The sequence below is a fragment of the Cheilinus undulatus genome, linkage group 17 (assembly GCF_018320785.1).
Source record: "Cheilinus undulatus linkage group 17, ASM1832078v1, whole genome shotgun sequence".
NCBI lineage: Eukaryota > Metazoa > Chordata > Actinopteri > Labriformes > Labridae > Cheilinus > Cheilinus undulatus.
Window position 1 is genome coordinate 42,636,115 of NC_054881.1, and position 19,443 is coordinate 42,655,557.

General features: G+C 37.8%; 1 protein-coding gene across 1 annotated transcript; it reads right to left on the bottom strand.

The window, feature by feature from the left end:
• Nucleotides 1-1,805: 1,805 nt before the first annotated feature.
• LOC121525382 lies at nt 1,806-16,036 on the bottom strand. The gene is made up of 4 exons (XM_041811364.1): nt 15,753-16,036; nt 4,201-4,249; nt 4,015-4,056; nt 1,806-2,563 (listed from the first exon to the last, which is right to left on the bottom strand). The coding sequence occupies exons 1-4, from the start codon at nt 15,972-15,974 to the stop codon at nt 2,172-2,174; spliced, it is 705 nt and encodes a 234-aa protein (XP_041667298.1). The 5' UTR covers nt 15,975-16,036; the 3' UTR covers nt 1,806-2,171.
• Between the last annotated feature and the right edge of the window lie 3,407 nt (nt 16,037-19,443).

Genomic DNA, 19,443 nt, shown 5'->3' on the forward strand with positions numbered 1-19,443 from the left:
TCGGATATCGGTAGCTAATATTACCGTAAAGGCTGAGGAGGCCAGCTTATGCAAAAATGTCACAACTACCTCACTAAAACAATCTAATATTGACATTAGCAACCTACAGCTAAGTTAAACCACCTTATGCTAGCTTTTATGCTACCCAAAAGTAATATTAGCATTGAAATAAAGGTGGACAGCGTATGCTAATATTTAACGACTGTCTATTAACAATGTTAGCTACTTAAAGCTAAGGTCAACCACTTCATGTTAACATTTTGTCCAGCCAGTATTACTTTAATCAAAGGTGGACAGCTTCTGCTAACAATTAACCGCTACCTGGTCAATACTAATATTAGCTACTTAACGCTAAGGTAACCACCTCATGCTAGCATAATATCCAGCAAATATTAATGTCACCTACTGAAAACAAAGGCGAAAAAAGCTTATGCCAAGATTTTACAACTATTATGACCATTTCAAGCTTATAAAATCAAAGTTAAAGGCCTTTTTATGTTAACATGTAAACTGGCCAATAACACAGTTAGCTTGCAAGTATTAGAGCGTTTGCTCTTGCCTTAGCTAGGTAGCTATTGAGTTTTGAGGTATGTGTTTTTTAATGTCTTTTTGACCCTTGGAGTTTTATTTTTAGTTGATGGAATGTAATGAAACCAAACTGCCAGAATATCAACAGCAATCTATGACTAAAAAGGGTGATAAAAACACTTAAAGGCCATAAAATTCAATTAGGTGTCAAAGCGTTGAAAAAAATAGCAATAAAATGTAGCAAGCAAATTGCATAGATGACTTACAATCAAGAAGAAAAATAAGGAACTGGAATGTTTGATTGTAGGAGGAATGTACGGAGCCCGTTTATTTTTTTTAAAATGCATGTTTTAGTATCTCGCACGCGCGTTTTATTCATATATCTCGTGCACGCGAAATAGCCTATACTATCTACAGTGCTTAACAAATGTATTAGACCACCCAAAGTCAGGTTTCTGCCACAGCTGCCCTAAATTAACAGCATTGGTAATTAACAAAATCATTTTTGATGTTTCTGCAATGGTTAATACACCAATATGTAGAAGCTCTTCAACCCAAATGATATTTTCAATGCTAAAATACAATTATTATTTTATCCATAGTTTTCTAATTTACTGATTTACAAAAAAACTGAAAAAATAGTAAAGCACATTATTATTCCTTGATCAATATGTCAAATTATAGTTATTTACTGTCATTCCTGAACAGAAAAATGAGTTTTAGTGGTTGAATGTTATGCTTGATTGATTTCTGACTTCTCAGAGAAGCCCAGTGAGCCGGCTCAAATTTGGGTGAATTCAGTTTGAAATTCCTCATTCCTGTTCAAAAATGGTAAAACGTGGAGAGCTGACGGAAAATGAAAGAGTCCGCATTAAAGCACTTCATGATGCTGGATGGTGTCTGAGACAGAGATGACAGGTGGACTAATAAATTAGTTAAAACGCGCGTGCGAGATACTAAAACGTGCGCGAGATACTATATCAATCACGCGTGCGTATTAAGAAAAAAAAAACATGTTCATGTCACCTACCAGGCTTCGTAGGAATGAAATAAAAGTATCTCAAAATTATTTATGTGTTTCAGTGTCATGTTTTTATAAAAAACTGGCTATAGTAGACAAATAACCAAGATTAACCCCTTTAAGCCTGAAAACACAAATTATAGCCAGAAAAATCTCATTTTTTGGAACTGAAATGTTTATTTCACTTTCTACTAAAATCCCCTAAAAAAATCTAAATTTCCATAAAGTTTAACATATAAATTTTTGTATCTCATTTGATAAATTAGGTGTTTTTGGTAACTGATAATCCACTTTTATAATTTATCAGACTGTATTCAGAAGGCTTTTTTTTGTCATTTATGATCATTTTGATTAGATAGAGGTATAAAAATATGTAAACAGGCTTGAAAGGGTTAACTATCATGAGCATCGTTCTTTACATTCCTATGATACTTCTATTCAGCATTAAGAGAGGTTAAATTAGATAAGTCACAGCGGCTAAGTCTCCTTTTACAGTACACGACCCTCACAGGAAGAACTTCCACAAATAAGGGGACTGGATGGAAGTAAGTAAACTATAATAAAATAAAAGAGAGAATTCTGATATGCACTGGAAATGCATATTCTCCTGCAGCCTTCCTCTCTATGTGTAAAAAGCTCCGAATGATGATTTAATGATCATTGATTCTCCCTCTTGAACCTCCACTCTCACGTGATCTTCTTGATTCAAATAAAAAAGCTGCCCCACAGTTAAAACCCTGAAAACGTCGTCTTTGCACGGTGCACTTTCCATTTCACTGGTGAGGGGTTTTGATTTTTCATGCTGTGGATTCCACTTGAGCAGCTTCACACTTAATGTGTCATATTCTTTGGTCTTGCTCAGCTTGCAGCAGAAAAACACTTTCAGGTAGAAGAAATAGAAGCCGTTCACCGGGATCCTGATGGCTCGCTTTTCTTCGCTGTAGTGTCTGTCCCCAAACAGAGGCTCCCATTTCAGGAACAGAGGACAGGTCTCGTTTGGAACATTCTGGGAGGCTGTGGGAGGAAAGGGGTGGAGGGAGTGAGATCTACAGTGAAACTAACGATCACATCATGCCTGCAGATTTTGTCCATTCAGAGCAGAGGTGTCAAACTCAAGGCCCGGGGGCCAAATCCGGCCCATTGTGCAGTTTTACCCGGCCCACCAGATCACATCATATTTTGATTCTAACCGGCCCACCAGTATGAGGTCTGCAGATTTCCTCCAGTATAACACTGTAAACCTAACCTTGATGATTAAAAACATCCCTGTTGAGTGATAAGAATTAGAAAGAGTTAAAATAATTAGATAAAAAGTCAGGAATGTGGGAAAAAAAATTGGCTTTGACTCCATATTTTCTAATTTGCATCTCACAATTATGACTTAAAGATATGGTTTTGACTTTTAATCTCTTATTTTAATCATTTAGATTCACGATTTTATTATTAAGTCATATTTTGACGTTTTAAACTCGTGAAATTGAATTTTATCTTACATTTAGAAATTTTGAACTCCAAACTCTGAATTTTAATCACAAGTATTAACCTTTTCTATTTAAAATCTTACATTTTTAGCTCATCTTTGGACCTTTAAAACTCAGTATTTTTAATTTTATCTCACATTTTGACATTGAAAACTCATTATTTATTTAGCAGCGTAGATGCTGCTAAAGTGCCAGTTTTATCAGAACTTGATGACATTTCTCCATTAAAAGAAGAACAAAGAACAGCAGTGAGTCATTTTCTTTTCAAAAACCACAAAATTTGACTATTGACATGTCTACAGTCGCCATGGTTCGTGTTATTCTTTGGTAGCTGCACCTCAATAGCGGCTACGTCACGTGTTTTGTTGCTCTGATTGGCCTGTAAAGATGTGACAGAATGTTCAGCCAACCACACTGAGTTTTTTTCAAAGCCTCTACCCTTTCCCAAACGCGGTCTATGAGAGGTTTTCCAGACGGATGTGTGAAACAAACGTGTCTGGCGTGTCAGGTTACAAGTGGCACGGAATTTAGGCAAAAAGTTAAAACTTTTTACATCTGACTGAAGTGAGTGATGCTGTAGGAGTATTACCCTCACTGGATGTCACCGTCCTTTTTCAGGATCAGTGCAGCTATGCCAGAATGACTAGCAGCTTTTTATTCCACATTTACCAAAGACTTAGTAATTGTGCCAAGACCAAACTGCATCTGGTTTCACTCCTCGTAAATCTTCCTACGTTTGAGTTTCCTGCTGCGATGTTAGCCAGCGCCTCATGTTTCCTGACGTTGCATCATCTTGGGTGTGAGTAGTTCTAGATTGTTTGGAGAGGATATTGAGTTTATTTCGTGTGATTATATTCAACCACTGTGACGGAGTATTGGCAGAAATACTTGTGGAATTTCAAGCAAACTGAAGCATGTGAAACATGCATATTTGTACTTGCCACAGTCATGCAAAAGGAGACAAATTTAGAGAAAAATACTCACTGAGGTCAATGCGCAGTCTGTCAGGGTTTGTTTGAACACCAGCTGCCAAAAAACAAACAGTTTTCATGAAAAGAGCGTATGAAAAAGAGGTGAAGAAACAGGTTCTGTCTGTTGTGTTTGGCAGGAGAAATTGAGAGCATTTGTAGATTATGACATCAAGTTTTCTGACGGTAAAGAACCACACACCTTGAGGGGATGTTGCCTCTTGCTTGGCTCGTCGTGGCTCGTCGATGCTCTGAAAGAAAAGGTGGAAAATTTTTAATTAAGTATTAAAGTGATGACATGCATCTTTGTGTGTGGCCATAATTACATCCTCTTCTAACATCAAGCTCAGGCTAGAAGATCAGCTACTGAGTCCCGGTAACATTTGACTGATAGAAAAGATCTGCCAGATTATTGTCAACCACCGGAAAAACAAACAACCAACATTAAAACAAGATACTTTATCATCCATTCACCAACAGCAGCTATCGTTAGCATTCAGGCTCTTAGCCAAGAAGTTACTTCAAATTTTAAAACCACAATTCCAAAAAGTTGGGTCACTGTGTACAATGTAAATAAAAACAGGTAGCTCATAAACCCTTATATCATTCACAATAGGACAGGGGTGTCAAACTCAAGGCCCGGGGGCCAAATCAGGCCACTGGTACAGTAATACCCGGCCCGCAGGATCATATCATACTCTTATTATATCAGTATGAGGTCTGCAGATTTTCTACTGTATAATAGCATCAATGTAACTTTGATTACTCAAAATAACCTTGTGAAAACATAAATATCTGAAAAAGAGTAAAAATATTTAGAAAAGTTAGAAAGGTCAGAAAAAATAATGATTAATGTTTTCATTTCATGCTTCTGAATTTACATTTCTTGATTCTGACTTAAACTTATGATTTTTAATTTTTTTCTCATATTTTATCTTTACAATTAATAAATTTAACAATTTTATATCATATTTTGACCTTTTAAATTCACAATCTAAAATTCTGTTATTTTTGGACCTTTAAATGTCCTAACTTTGACTTTTTAATCTCATGTTTTTCTCTTTTAAACTCATAATTTCTAATTTTATCTCAAATTTTGACCTTTAAAACTCATAATTTCTAATTTTATCTCAAATTTTGACCTTTAAAACTCAAAATTTCTAATTTTATCTCATATTTTGACCTTTTAAACTCATAATTTCTTATTTTATCTCATATTTTGACCTTTTAAACTCATGATTCTGACTTTGAGATATTTGCCTTTTAAAAACATTATTTTGACTTTTAAATTCTTGTTGTGACCTTTCTAACTAATAAGTTTTATCTTTAATCTCAGATTTTGAGCCCTTACACTCATCATTTTGACTTTCTTTTATCTCAGAATGATTTGTCATCAGGGTTTTTGTCATATTATATTACTGGTCAGAATGAGGTTGACAGTTAATGGTTAAATGTTGGCCCTGTTGGGCTCTCTGGTTAGGCCTAAAGTCAGAATCTGGACCTTGTTATAACTGACTTTTACATCCCTGGCCTAAATAGTCCGGCCCTTGGGTCGTCTCATTGGAGCAAATCTGGCCCAGGACCCAGTGTCAGTCTGACACCCCTGCAGTAGGACTTAACAACATATCAGACCTGAAAAGTATTGTCTGGGGACAAAAGGCTGGAAAAGTAAGTGTACTAATAAAAAACAGCTGGAGGAGCATTTTATCAATAATAAGGTAAATTAGGGAAAATTAGGAAAAAACACAGAAAAACTGTTCTGTGGTCAGAGGAAAACACAGACGCCGTGTCCTGTGGACTAAAGAGGAGAGGGAGCATCCAGCTTGTTCTCCTGCTCAGGTCTAAAGCCTGCATCTCTGATGGTATGGGGTTGCATTAGTGCCTATGGCGTGGGCAGCTCTAACATCTGGAAAGGAACTATCAATGCTGGAAAGTAGAGAGAGCTTTTAGAGCAACATATGCTCCCATCCAGACAACGTCTCTGTCAGGGAAGGCTGCCACTATTTCAGCAAGACCATGCTAAACCACATACCACATCCATCACAACAGCATGGCTTCACAGGAGAAGAGTCTGGGTCCTGAACTGGTCTGCCTGAAGTCTAGACCTTTCACCAGAAAACATTTGGAGCATCAGAGAAGGAAAAATCCAGCAAAGAAGACCCAGGACTGTTGAGCAGTTAGAATCATACATCAGACAAGAATGGGACAACATTCCTCTCCCATCACTTCCCAGACGTTTACAGACTGTTGTTAAAGCAGAGCGGATGCTACACAGTGGTAAACGTCCTACTTTTTGAGATGAACTGTTGTTTCTGTTCTATTGTGAATAAATATGGGTTCATGAGATCTGATGATCAATCTGTTTTTATTTACACTGTAAGCAGCGCTCCAACTTTTATGGAATTAGGGTTGTAGCAGTAAGAGGTGGTTATGGAACTCTCAGAGGAAAACCCGGCCGTTTGTTCAGTTGGAGCGTTGGCATCTCACCAGATAGGGCCGGGTTTAATCTGACCTTAATCTGACGATTCAGGGATTATTAGCGGGTTTTTGTTTCTGCCTGATGTCTGCTTGGTTTATGACCATCATCATCCCTTTAGTCACTCTGTTGTGTGTGAATCTGAAAATAGTAGCAGGCCTCCTACACTGATTGTATGCAGGATGATGAGTTTATGGAAAATTTAACCACAGATTGTTGGCGTTGGCCGTGAGTGGCTCTGGTCTCTGTAGTGCTTCCAGCAACAGTTAAGTGTTATGAAGGAGGCGTGAAGATTTACAAGGGAAAGTTGCTTCATCAGTCAGCGAGGCAGCGGGCCAGCTGTTTCTCTTCCTCACACTTGAGGAAGAGTCTTTAGAGCAGTGAAACTCAACGCTTGGCTCTGAGCCACATGAGGCTTTTTTGTGATGATTTGTGGCTCTTTTACATCTTTATTTGAAATATTTTTCCCCCAGACAACCTTAAAAACAGTCAACTTTAACCTCAGGAATGATCCATCAGCCAGTTTGTTCCCCATTAAAATTAAATTATCAACCTTTATTTTTTCTTTCTATATTTCCATTGCACTTATTTACAATTTTTCCTCCTTTTTTGCTACTTCTAATCTATCTCTTTTTTATTTTTCGCCCCTTTTTGCCAGTATCTTTTTTGTCTTGCTTCTTGCTATTTTTTTTCAACTTTTTTCCATGTTTTGCCCGTTCTCACCCATTGAAGCTGCCTTTTTCCATTGAATGCCACTTTTTGCCCATTTGTCTCTTCACTTTTTTCCACTTTTTTTTTAAACCATTTTTACCATCTGTAACTCATTTTTTAATCGATTTTGCCACTTTTCCTCCCCATTTTTGCCAACTTTCACCCATTTTTTGCCCATTTTAGTCTATTTTCACTCATTTTTTTCAAATGTTTACAGTTTTTGACCAATTTTGCCACCTGTAACTCATTTTTTTATCAATTTTTTTTTGCCATTTTCCACCAGTTTTTGCCTCTTTTATCCTGTTTTTTTATTTTGCCATTTTCAAAATGTTCCCCTTTTTGCCATTTTTTTGCCCTTTCTTGCATATTTAAGCTGCCCTTTTCCATTTTTGCCACTTTTTGAAAAATTCTGACAATCTTTCTCCCCATTTTCCCCATTTTCCATCAGTTTTTGCCTCTCATCCTGCTTTCTGCTTTACTCATTTTTTGCCCCATTTTACCTTTTTTTGACCATTTTTACCACCTGTTACTCATTTTTAATCAATTTTGCCACTTTTTCTCACCATTGTTGTCAACTTTTACCCATTTTCAACACTTCTTTGCCGCTTTTGGACCATTTTACCACTTTAAATTTTTTTTCTTGCCACTCTAACCCATTGCCACTTTTCACCACTTAGATTGTGGCTCTTGTGAAGGTTTTTTAAAATAATTTGTTTTTTTTTGGTTGAGCAGAGTTGAGTAAAACTGCTTTAGAGGAAGTTTGGGGATGCAGAGAGCTACAGAAACTTTAATGAGCTGGACTCAACTCTGTGTTAAGACAACTGCTGACCATGTCTTTAACCCTCGGATCCTAGTATGTCCATTTTGAGGACATTCATCATTTTTATCATCATTATTTCAGATTCGGAAAACTTTATTGTCTGTCGTTTGACAGAAAATTGCCTTAGGCATGGCTCAACATGTTGTCCAACATACATCCAAAAACAAGAAATATAAAACACGACATTCCTAAAAACAGTTTAAAAGGTGGCATATGCAATTAAGTGAGAATAAAAAGATAAACAGATAAACTTAAAGTGCTCCTCATAGGAGTAGTGATAACAGCAGCTGTCAGGGTAAAATTTAATATTTAAGATGTTCACAGCGGTAGGAATAAAAGAATTTTGGTAACGGTTTTTCTTGGCTAGAGGGACTTTATAGCTGAAAAGATTCATGTAGTGGGTGCGTTTGGTCTGCTGTATTGGGGTTAGCTTTCCTTCTAACTGCTTGGGTGTGGAACAACTGGGTCTGATTTTCTCCAGTTATTTTATTTGCTTGTTTAATGATCCGGGAAAGCTTTGATTTGTTTTTAACTGAAATGAAATTGAACCAGGATGTCATATTGAAAGTGAGTACTGATTCTATGAGAGATTTGTAAACAGCTGTTAAGATGTCCTTCCTAACATTGAACCCCCCGGAGTTTCCTTTTTTGTACACTGAGCTGATAGTCACATTTTTATAGATTGAGCCATCAAATTTGGCCAAAGTTATTATTTTTCTTCATATATTACAAAAAAAAAAAAAAAAAGTGTTGCCCATAGAACTCTACTGACGTCAACTAGCTCCATCCATCCTTGTTTGTCCAAAATCTGGACAATAGACTTCCATTAAAAACAGTTTTGTTGACTGTGTCTATGGCACCAAAACAACATATAGCAACCTTTTCTATGCAGTCACGCCATCACCAGGGCTCTAAATTTCACCATTCCACAGTGATCCAGCAGATAGTGCCAGCGCACCATTTTAACCCTTTCAGCAACGCACATGCAGGATTTCTTCCATGGACTCAGAGTGTTTGAAGCACTATTTCACCCACTAAACATTATCAGAATTAAATGAAATGATTCGTGCTACTAGATATGGATGTCTGAGAGTGGGCTACATGTGTAAGGAAAAGTTTGTGTGCTCCTACGTGTGTGCTTGGGTGAGAATCTGCGTCTATGTTTACAACCGGACATGCCGTAAGTGGAGTGATTACAGTCGACAACTTTGACCAATTTCAACTTTGCCCTCACTTCATAGCAAGTGGATGGACATGCATAAGGATGCACGGGTCCTTTCCATCAATAGGAGAGAATATATCATATCTCAAACATGCAGAGGTGGAAATGCGCGTGTTTGTGATTCATATCCTACATATTTCCTCTAATTTTTTATGCCTGTACATAAAATAAACCTAACATGAACAAATGCATTCGCTCGCATATGATTTGGTAGACGAGGAGGCTGGAGAAAAGGATGGTTAAACTGGTGTGTTTTTGGCTCTGATAGACTCATCTGTTTAGCATGGACACTATCTCACTGAATCCAAGTCATATGCATAGTGTACAATAACTGGAATACAAAGGGTGTAACATTTATTTTTGTATTTTTTTAGCGGTCAGGGTTGAAGTTGTTGAAGAGATCTGAGTCAGTGAAAGTTAAAAAAAACTGAAAAATTAGTATTTTATTAACAGTTTTCTGTATGCCCAGAATATGGACATACAAGGACAGATAGAGCTAAAAAAAAAAAAAAAAAAAAAAAAGGAATTTGGCACTGCAAAAAATATTTCAATGCATCAAAATCAATTTACTACTCATTGACATGGCCCAGACTGTATTTATTAAAAAAGGTTTTTTTTATCTAGATCATTTTATATGGGAAATATGGTGTTTTTGTGTTTTTTTACCATAAAAAATAACAGTGACATGGCGTACAACAACTGGCACAAAAAGGGTGTAACATTGAATTTTTTTTTCCTTTTTTTTTTTTTTGTAGTGGTCAGGGTTGCAGTTGTTGAAGAGATTTGAAGCAGTGAAAGTTAAAAAAAAAAGTTGAAAAATGATTATTTTCTTAACACTTATCTGCATGTCCGATTTCTGGACATACTGGCCTCAACCAAGATTAAAATTACAAGAGAACCTTGTAAAGATCTAAAGGCATGAATACTTCTGCTACTGCAGATTATGTTCGATCTGAAGGAGAACACAAAGACAGCTCACAAAAACAAAAAAAAAAAAACACAGATGAAGAGAAAATAACCACAGAGGAAAAGTGGACTCAGATAAAATCAAATGATGAAAGTACTCCGCGGTGACAGATGGTGTTTATTGTGCTCAAAAAGGCAAAAAATATTCAAGGATTCCTGGAAATCATCAGGAATGTTTGAAGTAAAGCTGAAGGTTTTAAAGTTAGTCGTGCTTATTGTTCGTCAGCTCCTATGTATTTAAAAAATCAAGAGCAACATTTCCACAAGACGTCAGCCAGCCTGATGTAACGATGAGAAATGTTGAAGTCTGGACCTTAAGTAGAAGAATGCATTTGGTTTAAGGAAAAAAAGCCTGTTTAAAATGAGGCTATGGAAAAGTACCTGATATATATGTATATGTATATATTATATATCGGGTACTTTTCCATAGCATGAAGATCCCTCTAGCAGCTGTGACAACCTTTATCATTACAAAATCATGTTTACATATATGTGGTAACTCTGTCTGATCTCCAAGCAAACATATACAGGAGATACAGGTGTTGCTACACCTAAAGACCTTCCGGAAAATTCTATTACTTCTTCCCAGAGAGGGAAAACAAGTCTACATTTCCAAATTGCATGTAAAAATGTTCCTGTTTGTTCTGACATTTCCGACAGATTATTTCCTATCAGACCCATCCTATGGAGCTTAGAGGGAGTAAAGTCGAATCCGTGTAATAAGTAGTTGAGCAAATTTCCCCCGAATCAAAAGCAAATAAATAGACTGAAAATTAACACCGAATAGTGTCCCTGCTCTTCCCTTGAAAATGTCCATTACTGCAAAATAATGCTAGTAAATTTGATTTAACCATAGCAAAATTATTGCTCATAAATGGGAAAATTATGTTAAAAAGCACATTAAAATGCAGAGATAGCTGTAAAAAATGACTATTGGACTATTTTTTACCAATTGTAACAAATTTCTGACACTATTTGCCCCTTTTTACCCTCTTTATCCAATTTTTTGCCACATTTTAACCTCTTTTCACCACTTTATCTGGTCATTTTTGCAGCACTTCTGCCAACCTTAACCCTATTTTTAAATATTTAATAGTTACGACAGTAAATTTCTGGAAAACAGATCAAATGTTCAGTCTAAAACTGTTTCAATATTAATTGTTTTTTGGGGTGGATTTAACAGCTGCAGACATTTAAAGCCAAAGGATGCTCTTAAAACCACTAAACCTACTTTTCCTCTTTTTCTACATTTAATAATCTTTCAGGGGCCAGACAGGAAGCTTTGGGGGGCCTGATTTGGCCCCCGGGTCGCCAGTTGATTATCAGTGTTCTCTATATTTGTGTTTTTGCTGACCCAGAGAGCTGATTCTGCCTCATATAAATGCTTGCTAACAGACCAGGCTATGCTCCCTTTATTATAAAGGTGTGACTCTAGCTGAAACACCTCATCACCACTGAGGAGCATTCAGGTTAGGGTTAGCTTCTAAGGCTGAAACTGGGATTAAATGGCGGACATCAAATCTTTCTGTGAGCCCACTCTAAGAACCCAACAGTTCTATCTTTCTGAGCTGGTTGAAGACATTTCTAGTTTTCAGTAAACAGCACTCAATCATTCTGGTGTTTTTGTCGCTGTTCCCAGAATGCCTTTGGGCATTAGACACTTTTGCACCATGAGTGAAGTTGTTGGCTATGTCTGTCTATGTCTGAACCACACACTCATTCCCTCCTCCCTATCCACTCTCTAGTGACAGTTCATTTTGGCAGCCATTTTTAATTTTAGTTGTCAAATGAAATGTATTTTTCACATTTTAGTAATTTCTATCCTTTTTAGTTTTAGTCGACAAAAACTCAAAAACATTTTCGTCTAGTTTTAGTCCATAAAAGTCCTCACATTTTGGTCTTTATTTTTAGTCCAAGCATTGATTTTCTTGTCTAAATCTGGTACCAAATCATGGTAGTGTGTTCTCTGCCAAACCTGGGGATTTACCCACAGTGGAGAAATATCAGGGATTTTAAATGTCTGACGAAAACTACATTACATTTTAGTCTTGTTTTAGTCATCTTGACAAAAACTAAACTTAGTTTTTTCAGTTTTAGTCATCACAGATCTATTTTTGTTAGTCTTAGTCTAGTTTTAGTCATGGAATAAAAGGCTGTCGACCAACATTTTTAGTCATAGTTTTAGTTGACAAAACTAACACTCTATAGTAGGGATGGGGATCGACACCGGGGTCCATAAGGACCCGGTTCTGTGTTTCTGAAATACCCAAAATCAATAACATTTTAGCTTATCGATACTGCTATTGAGTCTCCCAGGCCCTGTGACTTAACGTCATTTTAAGATATAATTGTTGTAAAAACATACACCAGTTCTTTCAAGGGGAGCATAAACAAGAAATGTGCATCACATAAGACCAAAATGTACCTTAAACTGCCAGCTTGAGGAAAAAAGACGCCGCCTGTGAGACGTATGCACTCATCTCTACCTGCGCTGGGAGGAATATGCTCTCATATCCCACACTTCAGCTGCTTTAGGACAGTTTTCTTCTTCGCTGCTCAAAAAATGCTGAAAAGTGCTCCAGAACTTTGAGACAGTCCTGTTTGTTAACTATATTAATCCAGTGTAGAAATCTGCGGTGGAATCAGCAGAATTGAAGTTGATTAGCGAACTTTACGAGCTAAAGACAAAATTTGATGCGTTCAGGTAACCTCAGTAAATTAGACAACCGTAGTCGAAATGTTATGATGTGTTCAAATGCCACATAAAAATGGGAAAATATGGTTTTGGACAAGAAACCTTAATAAATACAGTTGTGAAAATGAAGAATGTGTTTATATTTGATGGATGTAAAATAGATGTGACTGACTGAATTATAGCTTTTTTAACTCAAGCACTACTCAGCTAAGACCACTCAAGTGTAAATATTCGTCTCCATTTTGTTTTTCCCCTAAACTATAGAAAAGTGTCGATAGTGGTATCGATAAAGGCTCGGATCAATAAGCAGTATCAATAAGGATATCAGTATCGATAAAAATTAACGATCCCCATCCCCACTCTATTAAATAAAGGTTTTATATGTTCCTGTGTTCCTCTCATTCATCCGCGATGTTTGAGGGCAGCAGTCGCTATGCATGATGGGAAATAGCTAGTGAGCATCGGTTGTTCACTACTTTTCACAATGCATTGTGGGACAGAATGAGTGCACTATATAGCGAATAACAATGCTCACTCAGAATTCAGACACCTCTGCACTCTATAGTGCACTTCAGTGAACAGGAAGTGATTCCGGACACAACCACTGACTCAGTTAGAGAAGCCCCCCCCAATCCTTCCTCTTCCTCAGCCATGGACAGAAAAGAGCACACGCCCACCACGCTAATTAGACCTTTGACCTCTCAGTGGATGAAAACATGATGGGAGAGGACTTCCTCTATTCAGGGGTGTCAAACTCAGGCACAGCTGGGGCCAGATTCTGAGATTAAAGATCAAATTCATTATTTATTCAGTTAAAGCCGTTCAAATTTCATGAACTAGCTGATTACAGTATCCTGCAAATTATGTACAAAGCTCATAAGAAATGATTGCCATCCAACATTCAGCAAAGATTTGAAAAAAGAGAAAGAAGCTGTAATTTAAAAGGAACAGAGATCTTTTAAAAAAAGATTCAGATTCAAACTGATGGACTGTTGTGTTTCTGTGAAAGGAATCAGTTTGTGGAATAATCTGGACAGAGAAACTAAAGAGTCTAAGTCAATAATTCTGTTTAAAAGAAATTTTAAAGCCAGTACTATGAGAAAGTATGAAGAAAAAAGGGAAAATGTGTCAGGGGCTAGGGTGCCATAATATTGATTTTCTGATTGGTATTTTTACTTATTAACTGGTACCAGGATATAAGCTGCTGTTTTGGCCTGCAGCTTGTGTTCATTTTGATTTTTTACTATGCATGTAGTGATTTATTAATCAATGACTGTGACAACGAGGCAGATAGTAAAGACTATACTTCATTCTGCACCTTTTCATTAAAAGTGGACATTTTTTATGTTGGATATGAATTGTTTTTCATTTAATTGAATAAAATAAATAAGAAAAATTAAATAAAAATAAAAAATGTATTAGCTGAAAAAGTCAAAACCAGAATTCAAAAGTCGAAATAATGTTTTTAAGAGGCAAATATCTCAGATAGAAAGTCGAAATCATGAGTTAAAAAAGTCAAAGTTAGAACATGAAAAATATGACAGAATTTGTTTTAATTTTTAGGTCAAAATACAAGATTAAAAGTCAAAATAAGGTTTTTAAAAGGCAAATATATGAGATAGAGAGTTAAAATCAAGAGTTCAAAGGTCAAGAAATGAGATAAAATACAAAATCAAGAGTTTAGAAAGTCAAAATAGAAAATAAAATTCAAAATTGTGACTCTAAAAGGTCAAAATATGAGATAAAATTCTCGATCAGGAGTTTAAAAAGTGAAAATATGGGATTAAAAGTCAAAGTTAGGAGTTTAAAAGGTCACAATATTATAGAAAAGGTCAAAATTATGAATTTAAAAAGTCAAAATCCTAAGTTTAAGTCATAATGAGCTGCAAATGAAAATATGAAATGAAAACACAAATTAATTTCTTTGCTTCATCCCTAACTTTTTATCAAATTATTTCTACTTTTAATAATTTTTTACCTAAAAAGGAATTTTTAAATCTTCAAGGTTAAATTTACATTTCTATACTGGAGGAAATCTGCAGACCTCATTGAGGTGAGCCTGTTCTAATTAAGATGTATGATCTTGCGGGGTTCAGATCTTGCGAGTTTGACACCTATGTGGACATATAGTAACTTTAAACATGTATGTTTTAAGGTTTTCCTATTATTCAGAGTAAAATTCTGTATTTTTCTCAATCTTTCTACACATTTATCCCTCTTTTGTCTGGATATAAAGCTGGTTTACCCAAAATAACACAGAAATTCAAGAAATTACCAAGCTTCCATGCGATCTGGGGAAAATGGAGTAGAATAAAACTTATGCGTGCAAATCCTTCATGAGGATGTGCTTTTCTACCATGATTGTTTTGTCCTGTCTCTTTGTTCAATTCTATTTAGAGTCCAAACATCAACATTTTTGGAGTGTTCTTATGTCTTCATGATGTGATGGTAGCCAAGAATACTGATTAATCAGTAACTAATGACTGACAAGGTTCTGGTTTCTCTAAAATCCTCCTGTATGCTGGGTGATTTTTGGCCAGTCAAACCTGCATGTTCATTTTATTGCAGTTTAAGCGAGAAAAGAGAGTTTTTTTATGCTGAAATGTGGAGAAAGTCGAGGATGGGCCTAGTTTTCACTCATTGGTGGGGGTCCAGATAATAATCGAGTTAACTTCCACCTCCCCAGCACGTAGGAATTAGTAAATGATTGAAACTGTTTCTGCAACGCCTCACTTTTCTACAACAAGCACCTGCGGGGATCTCTCAACTACAGGGGTGAAATATTTCTACCTGTCAGTCCAGTATTTCACAAACAAATGCCAGCTGCACTTTTAAAGAAGGAAAACAGAACTTTCAGGACTCACCCCTCGTCCGCTGGATCCAGAGTTTTCCCGAAGCAGGATGAAAAAGAAAAGTGCCGCACAGCCGAGCAGCAGCAGCAGCGTGACGAGCCTGAGCCGAGTCTCCTGCCGTTTCATGTCCCTGCAGTGTCGAAGGAGAATGAGCACAGACTCGTCCTGGCCCATGTCTACGCCCCTGCAGGCTGCCTCTTCCGGGAGAGGATATCTCATCTGCTTCTGTCCCATGTCTGCACGCCTGCTCGCTGTCAAAGAGCGCTTGTGAAAAAGCTGTTTAGCACTGGCTTCTGTACTGGCTTTATAGCAGCTGTGACAGAGCAGGACTGCTGCCAGAACGCCCACTGTGTGATTAGATCATCATTTGTCCAGTCATGAAATTGAAAGGGAGAAGAGAGGAAGTACCTCCCAAAGGCTCATGTTATCCACAACAGGGGAAATAAACACCTCATCTATTTTTCTCTCTCTTAAACACCAACTAGTTGAAAGATTTACGAGTTAACAAGAAGAGCAACAGTCCTGTCAGGTTTGGAGCAAACGTCCCATAAATGTCTACTTGGACTCTGGAAAGATCTGAGTCCGTTAGAAGGCCAGTGGTGATTTTAGACCTCGTCTTCATCTCCTACCTGCCAACAGAAGAAGTCCAAAACACTGAGAGACTTTGTGAAACTTTGCACTAATGTCCAATTTTACTCAAAGATGAACTCGTTAGGTTTGTAAGTTGGAGGTCAAAGGTCATTGGGCCTTATGTTCATCCCTCACCCCCCCCCCCCCCCAACAGAATATGTCCAAAACACGGAGAAGGACTTTGTCACACTTCACGACTGTTTCCTTATTCCCAAGGGTGAACTGATTATATTTTAGAGGTCAAGGTCAAGGTCACTGGGCCTCATGTTCTGGAGAATCCCACGTCTCAAGAACAGTATGAGGAATTCACTTCAAGCTTTGCTCATGTGTCGCCATTACTGGTTAGATTTTAGAGATTGTAGGTCAAAGGTCATTGGGCCACATGTTCATCCCTTACCTGCCAACAGAATAAGTCAAAAACACAGAGAGTTTGTAAAACTTTCCCCATGTTCACTTTTTCTCAAGGGTGAACTGATTACAATTTGGAGGTCAAAGGTCAAGGTCACTGGGCCTCATGTTCTGAAGAATCCCATGTCTCAACAACGGTATGAGGAATTCACTTCAAACTCTGCTTGTGTCGCCATTTCTGATTAGATTTTGAAGATTGCAGATCAAGGTCACTGGGCCTCATGTTCATCCTATGATTGTGAACATCAAATCTCAAGAACAGTGTGAGGAATTCACTTCAAACTGTGCTCACGTGTCGCCAATTCTACATAGATTTTGGAGGTCGTAGGTCAAAGGTCATTGTTCATCCATAACCTGCCAACAGATAAAGTCCTAACAATTCAGAGACTTTGTGAAACTTTGCACTAATGTCTAATTTTACTTAGGGATAAACTGATTAAGTTTGGAAGTTGAAGGTCAAAGGTCAAGGTCATTGGGCCGCATGTTCATCCCTTACCAGCCAACAGAACATGTCCAAAACACAGAGAAGGACATTGTGAAACTTTCCCCATGTGTTCACTTTTTCTTAAGAATGAACTGATTACATTTTGGAGGTCAAAGGTCAAGGTCACTGGGCCTCATTTTCATCCTGTGATTGGGAACATCACATCTCAAGAAGAATAAAATGGAAAAAAGAATAAAATTTCCTTCAAACTGCATTTATTTTCATGTAGACTCAAGGATGAACTGTTTCAGCTTTGGGGGTTTTGGGTCAAAAGTCAAGGTCACTGGGCCTCATGTTCTTCCCTAACTGAAGAACCCCATCAAGAACCCTATCAGGAATTCACTTCAAACTTTGCTCATGTGTCGCCATTACTGATTAGATTTGGTAGATTTTAGGTTCATCCCTTACCTGTCAGCAGAATAAGTTCAAAACACTGAGAGACTTGTAAAACTTTCCCCATGATCACTTTTTCTCAAGGGTAAACTGATTACATTTTGGAGGTCAAAGGTCAAGGTCACATCCCTTACTGAAGAATCCCACGTCTTAAGAACTAGGGCTGTGCATCTTCACTGGTCTCACGATTCAATCCGATTACGATTAACCTGTCTACGATTCGATCCGATTCGATATCACGATGCATCACGATTCATTACAACGGTTTACATCCTGAATTTTTATGTAACTTGAAATCTACTTACACATCAATGACGACAAGCAAGCAGTCAGATAACCTTTCTTTATTATTCAGGAATGCTTTAGAAATAGAAATCAGTTTCAACATAAATATCTTTACATTGTAAACCAAAAATAAATAGCTGTAGCCTCCCTGTAGTTGTGAAACTGTTCTCACAAAAAAAACCTCTGCAGTCTAGCTACAGCCTCTAGCAACTGTCTTCTGCTCCAAGGAAGGACACTTTTTGGATGTGGCAAACATCACAAAATGAATTGAGACTGAACACACTAAATGTAACATGTAATCGAGCGCAGAGGCTGTATGAAGGATCTTCTTTTCTTCCTCACTGGTTTACCTCTTCAGGAGATCTGTTTTGATGGCCTTCTTGATCTCGCAAATCATGGTTGAGTCTCCAATGGTGTCTGTCATGTTTAGCAGGAGTTGTGCTTTTATTGGAGCAATGAGAGATGCTGTTGGATTTTTCTCTTCTGACATCGATGCAGCTGCATCCTTCATTGGCTTTAATGCGCACACAGCATCCTCTGCATTTGACACATCCGTTTCGTTAAGAGTGCAGAGGTCTGACTCTCCCTTTCTGACCTCTGGAGACAGCAAGGTGGCACAAATTGCAGGTTGTTGTTCCAAGAACCTCTCGACCATGTCATATGCACTGTTCCACCTTGTGGCAACATCAGTTATTAGCTTGTGATTTTTCAGGCCTAAACATTTCTGTTTCACTGTCAAACAGTGGTTTGCTGTAGTACCGCGATGGAAGAATGTGGATATTTTCCGGACTCTGCCCAGAAGCCTGGAGAGCGTGGCCTCTTTAAGCGCCCGCTGAGAGGCGAGATTCAGACTGTGGGCAAAACATTTTACATGAGGGAACTTCCCAACTTGCGCTGCAACGATCATGTTAGCCGCGTTGTCTGTCACCAGTACTATGTCTTTGTCTGACAGCTGCCATTCATCAAAAACACGAGATAGTAGCTCTGCCAGATGAGCGCCTGTGTGAGACTCATACACGGCTCTTGTTTGCAACAAATGAGACAAAATCTGCCAGTCCTCACTTATGTAATGTGCCGTAACTGTTAAATAGGAGTCCGTCGCGACAGAAGTCCATGAATCACATGTTATGGCTACACGACTAGCCTGGCGCATTGACGCTATTATCTTAGCTTTGGTTTTGTTGTACAGTGCAGGTATAACATTCTCTGTGAAGTGGCTGCGTGATGGTAGCTTATACCGTGGCTCCAATGTCTTTACCAGGTGGCGAAATCCTGAGTTTTCCACGACCGACAAAGGCTGTAGATCCTTCGCTATGAAAGCGGCCACAGACTGGGTAATTCTCTTCGCCTTCTCAGAACTAGGTGGCAAAGTTGAAAGCGTGTCAACTATCTTTGTTTGGGCTGGATCCGCTGTTCCAGTAGCAATAGCAGGCGTTAGCTTCTCTGGGTGGAAACGGCTAACATGGTTTCTCAGATTGGTGGTATTTCCATGGTATTTGATTT

What these genes read in the sequence shown, in the direction of transcription:
- LOC121525382 (XM_041811364.1), bottom strand. Translation starts at nt 15,974, where the DNA reads ATGGGACAGAAGCAGATGAGATATCCTCTCCCGGAAGAGGCAGCCTGC. An exon ending in CTGGATCCAGCGGACGAGGG is followed by an intron (nt 4,250 to 15,752) that starts GTGAGTCCTGAA and finishes CTTTTCTTTCAG; the next exon opens with AGCATCGACGAGCCACGACG. An exon ending in CAGACTGCGCATTGACCTCA is followed by an intron (nt 2,564 to 4,014) that starts GTGAGTATTTTT and finishes TTCCTCCCACAG; the next exon opens with CCTCCCAGAATGTTCCAAAC.